At 48.6% G+C, this 20,193-nt stretch overlaps 1 protein-coding gene across 3 annotated transcripts in view; it reads left to right on the top strand.

The window, feature by feature from the left end:
- Positions 1-20,193, top strand: part of PIEZO1 (piezo type mechanosensitive ion channel component 1) — a 203,736-nt gene that overhangs the window by 155,912 nt on the left and 27,631 nt on the right. For all 3 annotated transcript variants that reach the window (XM_029608624.1, XM_029608626.1, XM_029608625.1), the window contains 9 exons: positions 2,059-2,136; positions 4,063-4,235; positions 4,755-4,909; positions 5,765-5,959; positions 11,296-11,554; positions 12,407-12,595; positions 12,731-12,956; positions 13,040-13,157; positions 13,746-13,893. In XM_029608624.1, coding sequence (XP_029464484.1) covers positions 2,059-2,136; positions 4,063-4,235; positions 4,755-4,909; positions 5,765-5,959; positions 11,296-11,554; positions 12,407-12,595; positions 12,731-12,956; positions 13,040-13,157; positions 13,746-13,893 — 1,541 coding nt within the window. The remainder of the gene's footprint in view (positions 1-2,058; positions 2,137-4,062; positions 4,236-4,754; positions 4,910-5,764; positions 5,960-11,295; positions 11,555-12,406; positions 12,596-12,730; positions 12,957-13,039; positions 13,158-13,745; positions 13,894-20,193) is intronic.

Consider the following 20,193-nt stretch of genomic DNA (forward strand, 5'->3'; position numbering starts at 1 on the left):
TTGGGCCATATGGCCACAACAGTCCACGTCACTCCCTTGGTACGTTTACATATGCGCAGAACTCTGAGGACACAGTGCTGCGAGGACACTCAGAGTCTCCAGGATTGCATCCGAGTCACCCCATCTCTCTGGGTCTCATTGTCCTGGTGGTGGGTACTTTCAAATCTGGAATGGGGGATCTTGTTTCGAAGTCCCCCTACCCGAATTGTCCTAACTACAGATGCATAGTCCCTAAGGTGGGGAGCTCATGTAGATGGGCTCAGCATTCAGGGTATCTGGCCCACACAGGAACTTTCTTGTCATATCAACTTCCTGGAGTTTTGGGCAATCAGGTACTCGCTATGGGCTTTCACAGATTGGCTGTCCAACAATGTTGTCCTGATCCACACCAACAACCAAGTAGCAATTTGGTATGTCAACAAGCAAGGAGGCATGGGATCTTACCTCTTGTGTCAGGAAGCCGTCCAGATCTGGTCATGGGCCGTGTCCCATGGGATGGTGATTAGGGACATGTGCCTGGCTGAGATGGAGAACATGGTAGCGGACAGGCTGAGTCATGCCTTCAGACCCCAAGAGTGGTCTCTGGACCCCAGGTGGTAGTGAATCTGATATTCCGCCTCTGGGGGAGCCCGGACGTAGATCTGTTCATGTCCCCCTGCAACAGGAAGATGCCTCGGTTCTGCTACCTGAACAGGTCAGACAGCAAACCAGCCTCAGATGCCCTCAGTCATCATTGGGTCAAGGGTCTTCTGTATGCGTATCCTCTGATTCTCTTAGTGGCGAAGACTATCTTGAAGCTTTGCAAGAACAGGGGGACTATGACTGTCGTAGCCTCTCATTGGCCGAGACAGGTCTGGTTTCCACTCCTATGGGAGATGTCCTTCTAGAGACTGATCAGTCTGGGGACTTCTCCAGATCTCATCAGACAAGATTATGGCAGGCTGTGGCATCCTAACCTCCAGGCCCTGTTGCTTAAAAGCTTAGATGTTGAGAAGTTAATCCTGCAGCCGCTTGATCTTTCAGAGGATGTGTTTCAGTTCCTGGTGGCTTCTAGAAAGACTTCCACTAGAAAGTCCTATGGACTGAAGTGGAGGAGGTTTTCAGTGTAGTTGGAGCAGAAGGCTCTAGATCGGTTCTCCTGCCCCACACAAACTGCTTGACTACCTCCTACACCTATCGGAGGCTGGCTTAAAGACCAACTCTGTTAGAGCTCATCTCAGTGCAATTGGCACATACCACCGATATTTAAAAAGGATTCCAGGGCTGATCTGGGAAACTATAGACCAGTGAGCCTGACTTCAGTGCTGGGAAAAATCGTGGAAACTGTTATAAAGCATAAAATCACAAAACATTTAGATAGACATTGTTTAATGGGACACAGCCAGCATGGATTTACCCAAGGGAAATCTTGCCTCACAAATCTCCTACATTTTTGTCTAGATAGGGATGGCCAATGTGACAGTAGGTTTGGCTAATCTGTCCTTCAGAACCTGTTTGGGGTATAGAAACCAACTCTCCCATCTAGGGCCCGTTGTTTGGGTTCAGGCTGTCTCCCCCTCTGTTACCAACAGCACTGTGGTGGTTGTGCCTGTTGGCATCTCATTGGTGCCTGTCGGTTCCCTTTTGTGTTGGGGAGCAGCCTGTAGCTAGAGATTCACCCATGTGTAAGGACTACCATCCTGTGTGCCCTAGGAGAAAGCAGAGTTGCTTACCAGTAACAGGTGTTCTCCAAGGACAGCAGGATGTTAGTCCTCCTGAAACCTGCCCACCACCCTGTGGAGTTGGGTTTCTCCTATTTCTTATTTTTCATCGTAATTCTATGTTACAAGACTGGAGAAGGACCCTGTGTGGACATGTGGTATAGGGCATGCTCAGTATGCGAAGTGAAAGTTCTAGAAACTTTGACATAAGTTTTCTGCATCTGGGCTCCATCTGATGATGTCACTCGTGTGTGAGGACTAACATCCTGCTGTCCTCGGTGAACACCTGTTACAGGTAAGCAGCTCTGCTCTACATTTATTGGATGTAATGAAACTAATCAATGCTTTGTGTGTTTAGAAGGCGCTGAAGACCCAGAGGCAGCTTTGGTGGATCCGTCCGGAGGAACTGAAATCCAAGAGGATGAAGAGGTTACAGGTAGGCGAATGCTTCCTGTGAGAAGGATCGGGCTGGTGGGATCTCAGTGGTACAGATCTGAGTACTGTACGTCCTCTGGGTTGTGCCAAGGCTTTGAGGGCACGAACAGGATTTCTAAGGCATAAAAGCCGCTGAGGATGGGTGCACCCGTTCTCCTCCGCCACCCCCCTTTTGATGTGAACGCCTCACGCTTAGAATTTAGTGTGCAGTCATGTTAGGAAGGGACGGAAATCAGACCCGGCACTCCCGTCATTCTCCAGAAGAACCGCTACTCTCGGGTGAGTTTTGCTGATGTCCCTCTTTCTGTTCAGTGACTTGGAGCTGTTGAGTCTTACAGAGAATCCCTCTCGGTGGGCACGGTTTAGTGCTTCAGAGGGCAGTAGAGTAATCCCTGATATTTACGTGATGCTTGGCAGTGGTCGAGGAGTGCAAGGTTTGCTTTATGATCCTGATTACTCAGCTTTTCAAATCTGAGCTCAACATGCGCCAGAGGGCTCACAATCTAAGGGCCGTATTTACTACCGTTGGTAAATCTCCTCCCCCTAAGTTTGTACCTGAGGCAGTGAAGGATAAAATGACTTGCCCAAGGTGACTCAGCAGGCTTTGAACCCTGGCTTCTCTGGTTCTCAGCCTGCAGCGCTAACCACTAGGCCACTCCACTGTTTTTTGAGTAATGTTTTGGGGGGATTGTTTGCTGTTTCTAGTTTATCATTCATGTTGGGAAAGGAACTTGTACACCAGCGCTCTAGTAAAATGCTAGTAATCCTCTTTTTTTTTTCTTTCAGATTTCTAGTTCTGACATAGGTGGCAATATAGAAGGCAGAGCTGACCCTGGGGGGGAGGGGGCAGGGAGGGCACCATAGCAAATCAGCCTTCCCTTCTAAAGCATAATCATCATCTCTCACGCCCTTCGTCCCCTGTTCTTACCACCAGGACAATCAATCTGTCTCTCCCCCTACCTCACCTTTGCAGCTTAACCAGTTTCTCTGGTCCAAGTCTGAGCATCCAGAGGTCGATAAGGCAAGGATGAGGCACGGAGGGTGGAGGTTGTGTGTACGTTCTGCAGTCCTGGTGAGACTGGGTTTCCTCCTCTCCCCTTAGAGAACTGACAAGCACAGTAGCTGCTCCAGTTTCCTTTATATGGCCTGGAGATACTCGAGTTTCCTGCCAGTTCCTTAGACTGCTTTTTAGTTACTTATATAATAATATTTGGAATACTCCATGAACCAAAAGACTGGCAGTAATTTATAGAAAATACCCAACATTAATTTATTTACAGGTATTTCTAGAACGTCCTTCCGAATAAGTTCAGGGCATAGCTCAAAAAAATCAGCCCCTCCATAAATACAATGTATCGTTATAACAAACAGGTAAAAACCAAATGTATCCCCCAAAAGATGATACATAAGTACAGGTAAAAACAAAAGCATCTGCTATATCCTCCCTACCCCGCACGTATCAAATCAACAGGCCAACGCTGCGAAAGTTGAGACGATTTCTCTGATAAGGAACCTAGAAAGCCAAGCTTTCACCCATTTGTGAAAGGCTGGATAATTATCTAAGCACCCGCCCTCTCTGGGGAGATTATTTCATAGTGCAGAGAATGGGCGGAACAGGATTCATCCCTTGTAAGCAGGTTAAATTTTAAATTTACACCAGACCTGCGCTGGCAGTCAATGAAGGTCTCTAAGAGAGGGGGTTGATTGCATAAGATTCTGGCTGCCGTATTCTGCACTACTTGATGGCTCCTCAAATACTTTTGCAGTAACCCCATGTTCACCGAATTGCAGTAATCTAACTCTGATGTGATTAATGCGTGTGCTGCTAAAGTCACATTCTTTTGGGGCAGATCGGGCCTAAGTTGTGAAATCATATGCAAATAACTGAAGCAAGACTCATTGCTAATGAAATTTGTGTCCCCTTCAGGACGGATGAACGTGGTGCATCGGATACTTAACGTCCTGAAGTTCTTCTGGATCCTATTTCTGACCATGGTGGACGGCCTTACGCAGTGGCTTCGTACCCTGACGAAACACCATGTCAACATGTCCACGGTCCTCCGGGTGGAGAGATACGTTCTCACACAAAAGCTGTCAAAGGTGCATGCAGGGCTTCAGTGGCACCTCTAAAACTATGGCTAGAAGGGATGGGCGTCCTAAAATGTCTTTCCTGCTATTTTAACTTCAACAAACATGAGACTATTACCAAACTTGAAAATTAACATTTTACTGAAACGTTTGAGGTTTTGTGGCCCGAGGGAAGATTTTATTCTGTTTTGGAGTTTTCTAACCAGCAACAGCTTTTCCCTTTGGCACTGGATCCCTCAGGTCTATTGCACTTTAGCGAGGGGGCTCCTATACGCTGCTGTGGCAGCCCTGCAAACGGGAGCTTGTGGACAGAGTCAGTTTGCCCACCCTGCCTCCCAAGTCGGAGATTCAAACCCTTTGCTATGGAAAAGTGCAAGTCTCTTGGGTTAGGTAACTGCTCCCGAGCCTGTCTCATTGTGGCTCTAGAAAGCAATGTCAGGTGACGCTCAGGGAGTGAGCCAGACCCTCTGGGAAGAGGATGGCCATGGGACATATACGGCAAGGTGATGGAGGTTGCATTTGCTGTTTCAGGGAGATGAGGTGAGCAGAAGAACGCTGGATGACCTCTATCAAGCATCACAGGATATTGAGACTCCGTCCACAGAAACTGGATCCCAGGCTGCTGTTCTGGATGAGTCTGGCATGGACAGGGGACCAGTGGACTCTCAGAACAGCATGGCTTCAAGGCAGGTGCATAGATCTGCTTGGAGGTCTGTGATACTCCAGGACAAAGGTTGGCTGTAGGCTGCGGTGCAGTGTAGTATCTGTGATATTGCAGGAGATGGCCAGCTCTAGGTTAATTTGGCTGGAGGTAGTAGGCTAGGTTTGTCTCTTTGCAGATGATATTAAGATCTGCAACAGACTGGACATGCTGATTGTGGAAAGCTTAAGAAGTGGTTACATTTTTGGCAGCTAAAATTCAATACAAAAAAAATGTAGCCATGCATTTGGGATGCAGGTACCTAGGGTAATGGTACATGATGGGTACCACTGAAAGTGATGCAGTAAAATCAGCCTCCCACCGCCCCCAGTGCAGGATATTGAACTTTTGAGGTGAGTATTCTGTATGCAGAAAGAGTAGTTTGGTTTATCTGGATAAAGTTAGCTGAATAAATCGTCACTGATAGTCAGCAGAGCACTGCTGCTTAGGAACTCTGCTGGCTGTAGCTGGATAGACTCCTGGCTGTCTGGATAAACTTATCCAGCTAACTTTAGAGCTTCTCTCCAGCAGAATCAGCTAGATAAATTATCCGGCCAACTCTGAATATTGGAGTTTGCTGGATAAGTTATCTGGCTAACTTAGCTCAGCCTCAGAATGCCCCTAGAACCCCTTCAGCTTACCCGGCCTAACATTTACTTGGCTAAACAGCTATCCAGATAAATTAGAGGCATTCAGAGTGGCAGGAAATTTAAAGCCAGCACTTTGGTTAAGTCCAGAGCTGAGCCAGGCAAACTGTCTGAATATTGCAAGCCAGGCAAACTGTCTGAATATTGCAAGCCAGACAAACTGTCTGAATATTGCCCCCTTTTGTCTTCCTCAGTGGGTGCGACGGGGAAGATGTTCTCAGCAGTCCTGTGGATTACACAGACGCTACCACTCCAGTGACCACAGGCTACAATACCAGAACCAACAGTGATGACCAGTTGGTGGACACAGAGTCTCTTCAGGGATCTCAAGAGATTTTGGGTCAATCAATGAGCCGGACCAGAACTGCCAGCGAGCTACTTTTGAACAGGTATCGTGCTGTGGTCTAATGAGACCAGTCCAGATCATACCAGGGTGCAAAGGTTTTATTATACACAGCAACGTTTAGGCTCAGAATAATTGCCATTAAAGAGCATTGAGGCTGATAGTCAGAGATCACTGAGCACCTCAGAGCAGAAGCCAATCTAAGGTTAAAAATAAACCCCTGAAGGAGAGTTCTTGCTTCTCCTAAGTTAAAGTGCCCCATGTCGTTCCTGTACTTTTTAAGGCACCTAAATTTAGCACCTTGTAAATGTTGGTGCTCAGCAGAGGGATTTTCTCATCAGTAGTTCTCGGTGCCTCAATCTTTTGAGTGTTCAGTTGACCATGGGTAAATAGTGCCAGTTACCTTACTTTCTTCACTGACATTACTAATCATCCTTAAATGAGATCACATGATTAAATAGATCGAGAATACAATCAAAGATCTGGAGTTATTCATTTTCTGTTTGCACGCTAAGAGCCCACAAAAACATGGATATGTCTCATCAGTTTTCAAAGGAGACTTGGGTGCACAAGTCTGCTGTGGAAATTATCCCCCAGATTTACCTTGCATAGGTTACACTTGCTATTATGTGCGCAGAGATGTTTTGAGGAAATTTTATCTGCATATTTTTAAACTTGAATTTCCTAGCATGTAGCCAGATGGACTCAGGACCAATCGGTTGTTCTCCCCTGCCAGCAGATGGAGACAGTCAGGTTTCAAAGCTCACCCTTGATACACCCCTGCAGTGACCTTAGCCCTTCAGTATTTCCCCAATTCCAGCAGATGGTAGACGTACCTCTTCCTATGAGAATTGCTGTACTTTATAGAAGCTGGAGACCGTCTGTGTACTCAGCTGGTAAGCGCTGAGCCCAGGTAAGTTTTAAAAAGAAAAAAAAAAGAGAGAGATTTACCTCCCGATTCAGAGTCATTTGGAGGGGTTTCGGTAAGACTTCCTCGGGTCTCCTAGCTCTGCGCCCCTACCAGTGTCATTCCAGATCCCGTTGGGGTAAAGGGAAGTGAGCCTTCAAGCGGGTTGAGCAGCACCCCAGTGGGCTAGGCCCCGCGTTAGGCTTGGTCGGCACACCGTGTGGTAGGCCGTGGCAGCGCCATCTTGCATGCGTCTTTGTGCATGCCGTATTGCCCTCCATAGAACGTCGGTAAGCGCAGTGCGTCTGCTCTACGCACGCACTGTTCGCATAACCTACTAAGTGCAGAATACAGGTAAAGCTGGGCACATGGGCTGTGTGTGCACCTCGCTGCATCCCGCCCAGGCACCCGAAATCTGTGCACATAAAATTTTAAGCACGAGCCAACAGAACACAGTTACCACTGCCAAGGCTCCAGCAGCCAAGAAACATAAGCGCCTTTCTCTTTGCGCTGCTTGTCATATTAGGGCTTCACAGTCTGACCTGGATTCCAACTTATGTCAGCACTGTGAGGAGGCCCAGGGAGAGTTGGCCTCCCTGGACTTTGCTAAGCCTGGCTCCTCCCAGTCAGAGGATGGGTCAGCCACAGCCTTAACCAGAAGTACTCTGAATCTGATTACCCCCGGGACTGGGTCATTCATGGGAGAGGGAAATTCAGCGGCTCCTACCCCAGTACCTCCTGGGCTAGCCATGGACTCGACTGCCTTCTCATAGATGGAATTTTTCCAGGGCCTTCAAGCCTTCATGCAGGCACAATCTACTACCTCACTTGCCCCTATCTGTACGGAATCTCAACCGGTAAGCCCTCCCTCTCCCAGACCTCGAGGCATGCCTTGCCTCACCAAGGATATCCCTGGCAGGAGGGACACAGATGGCACAGACGAAGAGGAGGATAAAGATTCCTTGGAAGATGGGGAAATTCCTCCTGGTTTAGAACATATCGGACCATGTTACAGTTTCTTCATATAGAAGAATTGCTGGCCCTGGTTTCCCAGACCCTGAGTAATGGGCTGCGAACCAGGAGACCAGGGTTCGAGTCCCACTATCGCTCCTAGTGACCTTGGGCAAGTCACTTTACCCTCCATTACCTCAGGTACAAAAAAAACTTAGATTGTAAGCTCTCTGGGGATAGGGAAATACCTCCAGTACCTGAATGTAATCCACTTTGAAGTGCTGAAAAAAGTACAAAAAGCGGAATATAAATCTAAATAAATAAATACAGGGAGTTCCTGGGGGTGGATTCTGACAGAACCAAAGAAGAATCCCATTCTGATTTCCGTACAGAAAGCCTTTTGCTACTTCCCAGTACTGGAAGCCATCCAGGAGTTGATTGACATGGAATGGGATGACCCAGAAGCAAGTTTTAAAGGGGGACGAGCGTTAGTAGCTCTATACCCACTGGATCCGGCAGTGAGAGAGCGTTTGCGTTTCCCTAAAGTGGATGCGTTGGTATGAGCCATCTCTAAGCGAACAACTATCCCAGTGGAGGGAGGAGCGGCCTTAAAGGATGTGCACGAAAGGCGGATGGAGTCCATCCTTAAATAGGCCTTTGATGTAGTAGCAATGACCTTACAGATTGCTTCTTGTTGTGCCCTGGTAGCTCGTTCGTGCCTACTCCTCTTTCAAAGGTGGATGACTCGGGGGCAAATTCCAGAGCTTTTTAGCTGATGCGGGCTCTGATCTAGTCCGTACTTTGGCCTCAGTGGTGGTGGCCAGAAGACAGCTATGTTTGTGGAATTGTTCAGCAGACACAACCTCCAAGGCATATCTTACAAAAATGCCCTTAAAAGGATCACTCCTTTTCGGAAGCGAATTGGAAACGTTGGCCAGTAAATGGGAGAATCTCCAGTTCCCCAGCTACTAGAAGATAACAGAAAGCAGTTACAGCATCCCTTGCCTATGAGGGGTCAATCCAGGGGCTCCCAATGCTGTTGCCCCTACAGAAACTCGACATTTCAGAGGTCTCTGCCCTTTGGGAGGTCTCTGTCCTTTCATAGTCGAAAGCCCAAGAGATGGTCAAGCTCGGGTTCAGGTTCGTCCTGAACCACCCAGTGAAAATTTACTGGCCCACCCTTGGTACAAGGAGATAGGGGGTCGACTGTCCCTCTTCTACCAAAGGTGGGTCAAGATCTCTTCGGACAATTGGGTGCCGGAGGTCATACGAGAAAGATATGCACTGGAATTTCACAGCACTCCTCAGGACATATTCAAGATGTCTCCTTGCCTCTCCCAGCACAAGAAGCAGGCAGTGGAGAAAATTTGGGGAGTTATTCCATCTATTTCATCGTAACCAAGAAGGAAAGTTATTTTCGCCCCATCAAGAGCATCAATAGACATCTACAAGTGAATCATTTCTGCCTGGAAACCCTACACTCCGTGATAATGGCCGTACAAACTGGAGAGTTCCTAACCTCCCTGGACCTACCTGAGGCCTATCTACAAATTCTAATCCATCAAGAACACCAATATTTCCTACGCTTTGCAGTACTGGGTCACCATTATCAGTTCTGGGCACTGGTCTAGCCACAGCCCCCAGAACACTTTCCAAGATTGTGGTGGTCGTAGCGGCAGCATTGAGAAAAGAGATAATCCTGGTGCACCCATACTTGGATGACTTGTTGATCCGGGCCAAGTCCATGGAAGAGAGTCTCCAGGTGACCAACAGGGTGACCTCCTTGCTTCAGGAAATCAGTTTGGTTGTAAACCTGGACAAAAGCAGTCTCAAGCCCTCCTAGTCCTTAGAATATCTGGGAGTCCGGTTCGACACCAAGTAGGGCAAGGTCTCCTTCCAACCATGCAGATAAGGAAGTTGATGTCCCAAGTGCTTCAGTTGATGAGCACGATACGCTCGATGATGTGGAGCTATCCAAGTTCTCAGTTTGATAGCGGCAACCCTGGAGGTAGTGCCATGGGTGCGGGCACACATGCAACCACTTCAATGCTCACTACTGTCATGTTGGAACCCGCAGTCTCAAGACTATTAGATTTGCCTCCACTTACCGATGGGTGTGTTCTCTCAGCTCCAGTGGTGGCTACAGGAAGCTCATTTGAGCAGGAGGGTACCCTTGTTCTCTCCGAACTGGCTGGTCCTCACAACAGAAGCGAGCCTCCGGGGATGGGGAGCTCACTGTCACTGACAAACCCAGGGGTATTGGACCAAGGAAGAGGCCCTCTGGAACATCAACCGCCTGGAAGCCCGGGCAGTCAGATTGGTGTGTCTACAAGTCAGCCACAGACTAAAGGGTCAAGTAGACCATGTAATGTCAGACTAACTGCCTGCAAAATAAAACTGCGAAACCCACAATTTTCCAGAACTGTAAAAAGATAATCCCACTCCACCCTATCAAAAGCTTTTTTTGCATTGAAGCTGATTAGTTGGGGTTCCGATAGGATCTTCATATGGCAACTTTCCAAGGCTAATAAAAGGCATCTGATGATATCACTTACCTTTTGTCCCATCACAAACAGTTTGGGTTAATCCTGTTAGCTATTATCTTAGCATATATTTTAACATCTGATTTAATAACGATATGGGCCGATAGGAACCCGGATCTCTCCCAGGTTTAGGAAGAACTATTTTTGCCACCATACATATAGAATTAGGTATCTGTTCTGTCTCCGCCGTGTTGTTAAACAAATCTTTAAGCAGGAAGGTTATAAATGGTTGTAATTTCTTATAGAAAAGGGAGTTGGGACCATCTGGTCCTGGTGATTTATGTAATCCTAAGCCCTTAACAACCTGAGCAATTTCTAGCTCTGAGAACGGCCTATTTAGAGCCTCTAGTTGGTCTGCTATTATTTGAGGTAAATGCAAATCCTGAAAAAACTCTGTTTCCCCACCTCACAGTTTTCTGAACTATATAGGGAGCTATAATAATCCTTAAACATTTCTCCTATTTGTAATGTAGAGATGGCAAAGCGCCCATCCCACCGTTTAATACTACTGATAAATTGGGAAGTATTCTGAGTTTTAGTCAGGTTCGCTAACATACGGCGTGGTTTATTGCTGTGTAAAAACAATTTCTGTTTAAGCATCTTTAGCTTTTTGATGTAGAATATCATTCAATAAACGCTGCGTAGTAAAAAAAAATATCCTTCGTCTCCATCTGCTGGCATTGGTCCTGAGTCCTTCTGTCTACACTAAGGAAAACAAAATTATGAGGTAAGTAATTTCTCCAATATAAGCCCTGCGTCCAGTCAGTCCGAGGATGCTTCCACGTGAACAGGACATACATGCGTAAGTTTACTCACTTGTAGGGTGGGTAAGTTTGTAAAAAGCCACTTCTGGGCCTTGGAAAATTCATCCATGTGGTCTCACTGTTTGAGGAAAGGGGTCTCTAAAGAGAGATCAGGGGTTAGAGTGGTCTGTAGGTGCTGATCTGATAATAAGGGATTTCTCGTCTCTCTGCCTCTTAGACATTTCTGTTTTGAGGAGCTGGAGGAATCTGAGCAGTTTTATAAGTCTCAGAACCGCTTTCTGAAGCTGGTTCTGGCTCTGTACAGCTTCATCGCTGCCCACTCGGAGCTGCTCTGCTACGTCATCATCATCGTGAACAACATGGTGACAGCCTCTGTCATCTCCCTCTTCTTGCCCATCTTGGTTTTCCTCTGGGCCATGCTGTCCATCCCCCGTCCTAGCAAACGCTTCTGGATGACAGCCATTGTGTTCACAGAGGTAGGTGATGAGCCTTCAGACCTTCCATGGACCATGGCCTGGGTCAGTGGTGCCTCTCCAGCCCCATATCCAATGGTTGCTGTACCCTTGCATCCTGTTAATTCTTTAAATGTTAAATGCTGTTATTTTGCTGGTCTAATGCTAAATGTCAAGACACGTCGTTGATGCTGTCGCCAATAGCAAAATGATTCTGTCCATTTCAGTCGCATCTGAACAGTAAAGTGGGATATGAAAATAGAAAGTATTCATAATTGGATTGCCTGATCCTGTTAATGTCTTACACCAGGGGCATTTCACCTTGGCTGACTTAAGTCAGTAACATTGAGCTGCACCCCTCATGGTGTAGTACTGATGTGTAGCACTATACATACAGATTTCCAAAAGCAGAAAATACCTGTAATGATTGATTCTGGATTTATTGTATCCCTCTCAGTAGTGCTCCACCCATCCTCCTGCCGCTCTCAAAGGCGGGGATGGGAATTTAGGTCAGCCAGGCACTGCACACCACCTTATTTGCAGGGGAAGAACTGTCACACTTTTTCTCACCCTTGAAGTGCCTTGGTGTTTGGCTTATCTCTGGAATCTGCCTCTCACTTTTTCTACCTTTTTTTTGGCTAATATCTTGCTTTTGAAGTCGCTTCCTGTTTCCCACGGGATTACTGTCTTTATTTCTTGGTGCTTCCTGTTGCAAAGGTTGCTGGGTAAAAGTGGTTTCAGTGATGTGGAAGCCTTCTGTAGCTAAAGGGGGACCAAAGCATTCAGGAGACGGGCGGGAAGAGCCAGTTCAGGCAAAAGATTCAGCAGTAGCAGTTGGAAAAACCATGACCTCTGGATGTTTTACCCCTTTTACAGGTGATGGTTGTTATCAAGTATCTTTTCCAGTTTGGATTCTTCCCTTGGAACAGTTACACCGTTTTGGTTCGTAACGATGGGAAACCTTATTTCCCACCTCGCATCCTGGGGCTGGAGAAGACCGACAGTTACATCAAGTATGACCTGATTCAGCTGATGGCTCTGTTCTTCCATCGCTCCCTGCTTGTGGTAAGAGGGATCAGCTCAGTCCACTGGGCCCGGGACACCCTGACCTTGAGCCCAGGGCGCGTGGCAGTGCTCTGTGAGACTTGGCCGAATGGAGGTCTAACAGTGCTCCTGCTCTCTCTCTCTCTCTCTTTAAAGTGCTACGGTTTGTGGGATCACCAGGAAGACAAGACACTGGTTAAGAAGAAAGCGAAGCTTGCCCCAGACGAAAGGGAAAGTGTGCGGGAGATGGAGGCCCTGCCTGAGGATCCGGCGCCAGCAGGAGGGCAGGGGGAGCCGGACACGCGGAAATCCCGAGGGGGCCTCCTACGCTTTCGGAAGAAACGCAAGAGAAGCAGTCTGGAGATGGCAGAGAGCTCGAGGGGTAGGTTGCTGTCACCCTGTCTGCTGCCAGAGAGAGAAGAGTGAGAAATCTAATGTTAGCCAAATCTTCTGTTTTCATTTCAGGAATGGAAGCAAAGGAGGAGGAGGAGGAGGAGCGGGAACCAGAGGAGAAGAGCTCGGGCAAAGCGAGGAGGAGGCTGAAGAATGTGGGAGTGAAATGCCAGGGCTGCTGTGTAAACATGTAAGTGTCGTACATTCAGGGGCGTTTATTGTGTAGTGGAAAGAGGTCATGACACCAAGGTTAACTTCCTGATGCACAGAAACATGTTCTTGAATCTTTACAGGAGAAATTTGATGTTGCCTGTGGTGTGCAGAGGGTTATGCCTACTTTGTACCCTCGAACCTGCAAACTCATTGTCAAAGGGAAACTCCCCATAGGGGGTGCAAATTTTTCTGTGTTGACATGAGCAAACCATGCCTTTATCTGCATTTGAAAACAAACTTTGAAATACTGTCCCCCTTAATGACCTCGGAGCAGACATATAGCAACTGAAACGCAGCACCTTCTGCAGCATTGTGCCTGCCAGCCCCATGCTGTGACAAAGGTCCAAACCTAACCGAGAGAGAAGCAAGCTCCCTAAACATGAGCGGGCCTCAGACAGTGTCCCCTACCGAACCCCCAACACCACTTCCTGCCATATCCCCGGTTCCTTGAAGGACTGACCTATCCCATCCTTCTGAAATCTCTGTATTCACCGGCTGCAGACCTTGCGGTGTGGCACGTGCTGTAGCAGGATTGTGAAGCTGACGCATCTGCTTTGTATTTCAGGGCCCACTGTGTGTATCGGCCAGTAAAGGGCTTTTTCCATAATATTCTGAACTCAAAGTATCGGGCTGCCACCGATGTCTATGTCCTGATGTTCCTTGCTGATGTGATTGACTTTATAATCATTATTTTTGGATACTGGGCTTTTGGAGTAAGTATTCCCTCTCTTCCGTAAGACACATACCCACCCCTCTCCCTTTTGTGAGGTATGTACCCAGCCTTCTCCCTTCTGTAAAACACTTTTCTCTGTACGTACCCAGATCAGTCCAGACAGTGGGTTGAGCCTCCTGTCCAGCAGATGGAGCCAGAGAAAAACTGAAAGGGTATCCTATATCAGGACAGTGCTCACCCTGTGCCCACCAGTATTTCTCTGGCTCCAGCAGATGCAGACAGACAAACCTGCGGTTCCCTCTCCTTAGTGATATTTCTTTATTTCTTCTTAAGAAGTCTTCCGTCATATCTTCACTGGGTCAAGCAAGTATTGTCTAAAATAAAAAAATCAAAAAGAAAAAAAACCAGGAACAGTGAATTTTCATTTCTCTGGAGACAGTTCTGTCTCCTGGCTCTTGTGGAGTCCTAGGGGGGATTTTCCCCTTGAGTAATCAGCCTAGGTCTCTTATCCCTGGTGGCCTTCATTTTCCCTGCTTAGGGGTGATACTGGTGGTCCAGTCACTCCCCCTCTTTTACACTTGGTGACCCAGAGATGTGACTATTCCTCGGGTCCCATTGCAGAGATGTCTTAATTCCTCTGCTGTGGCACAAACACTACAGCCTATTTAGATGATTTCTCTTCAAAAAAAAAAATTGAAATAAGTGTAAAAAGAAGGAAAAAGGCAATTCTTCACGGCTGAGTGCCGTCTGGCAGGGAAAGCAGCGGCTCGGAGCTGTTCAGTCGGCTCCCCCGCTTCAAAGCAGTCAGGCTCAGCTGATTCATTGGCGGCTGACTTACCGATGCCGAGATCAGCTTTTTGTCCTGCCTGCGGGCAGCCTGCCTCGCGGCTCTCCTGCGATGGGCTCTGCTTGGTCTGTTTGCCCGGAGGGCCGTCCTCCTCACAGAAAACCACGGGAGCATCGGCCATTTTGTGCCCGGACCTCGCAGCAGACTTGGACCCTCAGGGGGAGGGGAGCCAGATTTTTCTCAATTGCTGCCTGACTTAAGCCCTATGGGCTCTCCTCATGCAGATTCTGACCCTCCTCAAGGGGCCCCTCCCCCTCAGGTGCCCGGCAGACCACACAACCCTTTTTCATAGATCTTTTTTGGCAAGCTTGGAGGAACAGGGGGATCCCTCTGTGGGCCCCCTCCCTGGTGAAAATCTCTCAAATTGGTCGTTAGCCAGGGCTCTGGTGCCCAGACTCGCAGAGTACTACTAGGGTCAGGACTGTACCCGGCGGGCCGGACCCACCTGATCCCCCCCCCCCCTCCTCCCGCTCCGCTGCCAGATCCAGATGCCAACCCAGATCTATCACTTGTAAATCCTCCCGTGGAGGGAGATGACCCATGGGTTCTGAGATTATTTAAACGCGAGGAGCTGGATCCCCTTATTCCCTTTGTTCTGGATGAACTTGGGATTGATGTGCCCGCGGAAGAGCTCGCCACTGCCTCCACTTCCCGTACCATAGACCCGGTCCTAGCAGGTCTGAGGGCTCCGCCTCGTACTTTTCCATTCCATCCTATGCTTATGCAGCTCTTGCTCAGGCAATGGGAGTCCCCCGAGTCTGGTCTCCGCGTGGGCAGGATGATGGATAACCTATATCCCCTGCCGGATCAGGCTCTTGAAATGCTAAAAGTCCCCAAGATTGATGCTTCGGTGTCTGCTGTCACCAAACGCACCACCGTTCCAGTTGTAGAGGTGACAGCCTTAAAGGATCTTCAAGATCGCAAGTTGGAATTACATCTCAAGAGGATCTTTGAGGTTCTGGCCTTAGGAGTCCGGGCGACTGTTTGTAGCAGTCTCATGCAGCGGGCTAGCCTCGGGTGAGTTCAACATCTACTCAGCACCCAGGACCTCCCGTCTGCAGAGGCCGAACAAGCGGAGCGGCTCGAAGGTGCGATTGCGTATGGAGCTGATGCCCTTTATGATCTCCTCCGGGTGCAGGCCAGGGCTATGGTGTCAGCGGTCTCAGTCAGGCGACACTTCTGGTTGCAAAACTGGACAGCAGTCGAAAACGGCCAGCAGTGTGTCAAACTCTTGACAGGCTCCTGGAGCTCGGGGCCATAGTCTCTGTTCCCCCAAAGGAACAGGGATCCAGCCACTATTCCATCTACTTCATTGTCACCAAAAAGGACAGTTCCTTCCGACCGATTCTGGACCTCAAGAGAGTCAACCGGGCGCTCAGGGTTCCCCATTTTTGGATGGAAACCTTGAGGGCGGTCATTGCGGCGGTTCACTCCGGTGAGTTCCTGGCTTCACTCGATCTCACGAAGGCTTACTTTCACATCCCAATTTGCAAGGAGCACCAGAAGTTTCTTCCCTTGACATACTGGGCCAGCACTTTCAATTCCAAGCACTCCTGTTCGGGCTCGCCTCCGCCCCTCGCACGTTCACCAAGGTGATGGCGGTGGTGGCGGCCTTTCTCTGGCGAGAGGGGATCTTAGTCCATCCCTACCTGGACGACTGGCTCATCCAGGCAAAGTCGGAGCAGCCCTGTGCGGTGGCTGTCAGTCGTGTAGTGTCTGTGCTCACCTCCCTCGGGTGGATAGTCAACTACTCCAAGAGCAACCTCCTTGCCCTCTCAAGTTCTGGAATTTCTGGGAGCTCACTTCTACATTCACGTACCCACGGTCTCCCTGCCTGAGGTCCGTGCACTCAAGCTCATGTAGCAGGTACAGCATCTCTTATCTCTGCCAATGCCCATGGCCTGGGACTACCTTCAAGTTCTGGGCTCTATGGCTTCCACTATAGATCTGGTGCCCTGGGTGTTTGCACATATGCATCCTTTGCAGAAAGCTTTACTGGCCCATTGGAAGCCGGTCTCTGAGGCGTTTTGGGCGCCCCTACCACTTCCCGAATCTACCATCACCAGCATGCAGTGGTGGCTCTTTCGACCACCTGTCAAGGGGCATGCCCCTGGAGACTCCCCAGTGGATTGTCGTGACGACGGATGCCAGCCTTTCCGGCTGGGGAGCAATATGTCAGTCTCAATCGACACAGGGCCTTTGGTCTCCGATCCAATCCAAGTGGCACATCAACCGCCTGGAGGCCCGGGCGGTTCATCTGGCACTCAAGTTCTTTCTTCCCTTGATCCGTCGCAAAGTGGTGAGAGTCCTCTCCGACAATGCCACCAGGGTAACTTACATCGATCACCAGGGGGGGCACCAGGAGTCGCCTGGAGGCCCTGGAGGCCAGCAAACTGTTCGCATGGGCAGAGCGCCATTTGGACCACCTGGCGGCCTCCCACATTGCAGGAAAAGAGCATATTCAGGCCGACTTTCTCAGTCTTCAGCATCTCAACCCTGGAGAGTGGGAGTTATCAGAAGAGGCGATGGATCTAATCGTGCACAAATGGGGGATCCCCCACTTGGACTTGATGGCCACCCTGAAGAATGCGAAGGCTCCCCGGTTCTTCAGTTGCAGAAGGGAGCACTGCTTGGAGGGCGTGGATGCTCTGGTCCTGCCCTGGCCCAGGATGTTCTCCTCTACGTGTTTCCTCCTTGGCCTCTGGTAGGAAAAGTGCTTAGAAGGATAGAGCTTCACATGGGGCCAGTCATTCTCATCGCGCCGGAGTGGCCCCGGAGACCGTGGTTCATGGATCTCATGAATCTTGCGTTGGATGGCCCTCTTTGTCTCACTCACCTCCCCAACCTTCTGCGACAAGGTCCCGTGTTTTCAGATCAGGCGGATCGCTTTTGTCTTGCGGCCTGGCTTTTGAGCGGCGGCGACTGAGAGAGGGTATAAGGAGGAAGTGATATCCACGCTGTTGTAGGCCCGTAAAACCTCTACATCCCTGGCTTATGTTCGGGTTTGGAGAGTGTTTTACAATATGTGTGCGGAGGCTGGGGTTTCGACGCGCAGAGCCTCGGTCTCTCTGGCTCTCTCTTTCCTTCAGAACGGGCTCTTTAAAGGTTTTTCTTTCAACTCTTTGTGGGTTCAGGTTTCTGCTCTCTGTTCCCTCTTGGGCAGGCTAAATGGTTACTCGGTGGCGGCCCATCCGGATGTCGCACGATTTCTTAAGGGGGCTAAGCATTTGAATCCACCAGTCCGGGCTAGTTGCCAGTCATGGAATCTTAACCTGGTCCTTTGTGTACTCTGAGAGGCGCCCTTTGAACCCCTCCAACAGGCCACGCTCAAGGACCTGATGCTTAAGACTGTATTCCTAGTGGCTATTTGCTCAGCCAAGAGGGTCTCCGAGCTGCAAGCTTTATCCTGTCGGGAGCCCTTCCTGCAATTCTCGGATTCGGGGGTTTCTCTAAAGACTGTTCCCTCCTTTCTGCCAAAGGTAGTTTCCTCTTTTCATGTCATTCAGTCTGTGGAGCTCCCTGCTTTTTTTCCGAAGGATATTGCTAACACGTGGGTGCTGATCTCCGACGTTTGGATGTTAAGCGAGTTCTCCTTCAGTACTTACAGGTTACCAATGACTTCAGAGTCTCCGATCATCTTTGTTTTATGGACTGGGCCTCATAAAGGACAGAGAAGGCCTCTAAAGCCACCATAGCTCGCTGGCTAAAGGAAGCGATTGCGTCTGCCTATCTTTGCCTGGGCTGGCCGGTTCCGGAGGGCCTGAAAGCCCATTCTCTGCGTTAGCAGGCTACCTCATGGGTGGAGAGCCAGTTGGTTTCTCCACAGGAAATTTGCAGAGCAGCTACCTGGAAATCTGTGCATATTTTTGCTTGGCATTATCGTCTTGATGTTCAGGCGCCAGTGTTTGGTTCCTTCGGCAGACAAGTGCTCCGAGCAGGACTGTTTAGGACCCACCCTAGTTAGGGAAGCTTTGGTACATCCCACGGTCTGGACTGATCCGGGTAGGTACAGGGAAAGGAAAATTGGTTCTTACCTTCTAATTTTCGTTCCTATAGTACCACGGATCAGTTCAGACTCCCTCCCGTTTTCCTTTTTCAGTCTGCTTGTAGTCTTTTCCTTTCAAATATGGAGAATGCCTTCTTCCTTGCAGAACTTCTATGTAACAAAATAAGGCACCGGATGTATCTGCCACATAGACAAGAGCTGTTTTCTTGCACTGTTCCATGTTCGCATTATATTATTCATGTTGGATTGGTTACTTGCTTGATCTTATTCGGGTTCAATTTTTGTTTATCTGCTTTGATAACGTTTATACTAGGGGCACAGGATGAGCACTGTCCTCTTGTAGGATACCATTTCAGTTTTTCTCTGGCTCCATCTGCTGAACAGGAGGCTCAACCCATTGTCTGGACTGATCTGTGGTACTACAGGAACGAAAATTAGCAGGTAAGAACCAATTTTCCTACCCATCCCTCTTCCCTCTGTAGAGCATACACCCACCGCCTCCCTTCTGTAGAGAACCTACCCATCCCTCTTCCCTCTGTAGGGCAAGGACCTACCCATCCCTCTTCCCTCTGTAGGGCAGGCACCCACCCCTCTCCCTTCTGTAGAGGACCTACCCATCCCTCTTCCCTCTGTAGGGCAAGGACCTACCTTTCCCTATGTAGGGCAGGCACCCACCCCTCTCCCTTCTGTAGAGGACCTACCCATCCCTCTTCCCTCTGTAGGGTAGGCATGCACCCCTCTCCCTTCCTTATCATTGTCCTGTCTGCAATAGCTTGGAGATTCAGGGCTAGAAGTCATACCCCTTGTTATACTTTAGCTTATTCTTTCATCTATATTTATATTTAATTCTCCCCTCAATTTTGATTTGAAGATACTTGTTATTTGTAACGTTTCCAATTTTGGTTTGATGTAAACCGGTGTGATAAGAATCTTCGTCTTGAATGTCAGCATAGTAAAAAGATGTAAATAAATAAATAAATAGAAGTGACACAAATTCAGTCAGCAGGTTTATTCCCTAAACACATCGTTCTCTGTGAATTTCCACACCTGTGGTCTAGAAAGTCTCCTAATGAAGCTGCATGAGACCCTCTGATGCAACATGAAAGGTGGGCAGAAGGAAAAGATGTTGGTTTTGCGGGCATGAGGGTGCATGTTAGGAAGGAAATCTGTGAGATCAAAAGTGCTTAAAGAAGAGGAAGAAATCTAAGCGGGGGAAGAGAATTTATTATATCCAGAGAGAACAATAAGAGAGTAGGAATTCACCCATCTAAAAAACAAATACAGAGAGACAATGCATGCATTAGATTATGGGTTTTCATCACAATCAACAAGACAGTTTGTCAATCATGAGTGCAGTCAAATTAACTTGAAGCTCTTCAATAAAAGACTGCACTCATGATTGACAAACTGTCTTGTTGATTGTGATGAAAACCCATAATCTAATGCACGCATTATCTCTTTGTATTTATAGCCAGGGAGACCTTGCT

The sequence above is a fragment of the Rhinatrema bivittatum genome, chromosome 7 (assembly GCF_901001135.1).
Source record: "Rhinatrema bivittatum chromosome 7, aRhiBiv1.1, whole genome shotgun sequence".
NCBI classification, from domain to species: Eukaryota; Metazoa; Chordata; class Amphibia; order Gymnophiona; family Rhinatrematidae; genus Rhinatrema; species Rhinatrema bivittatum.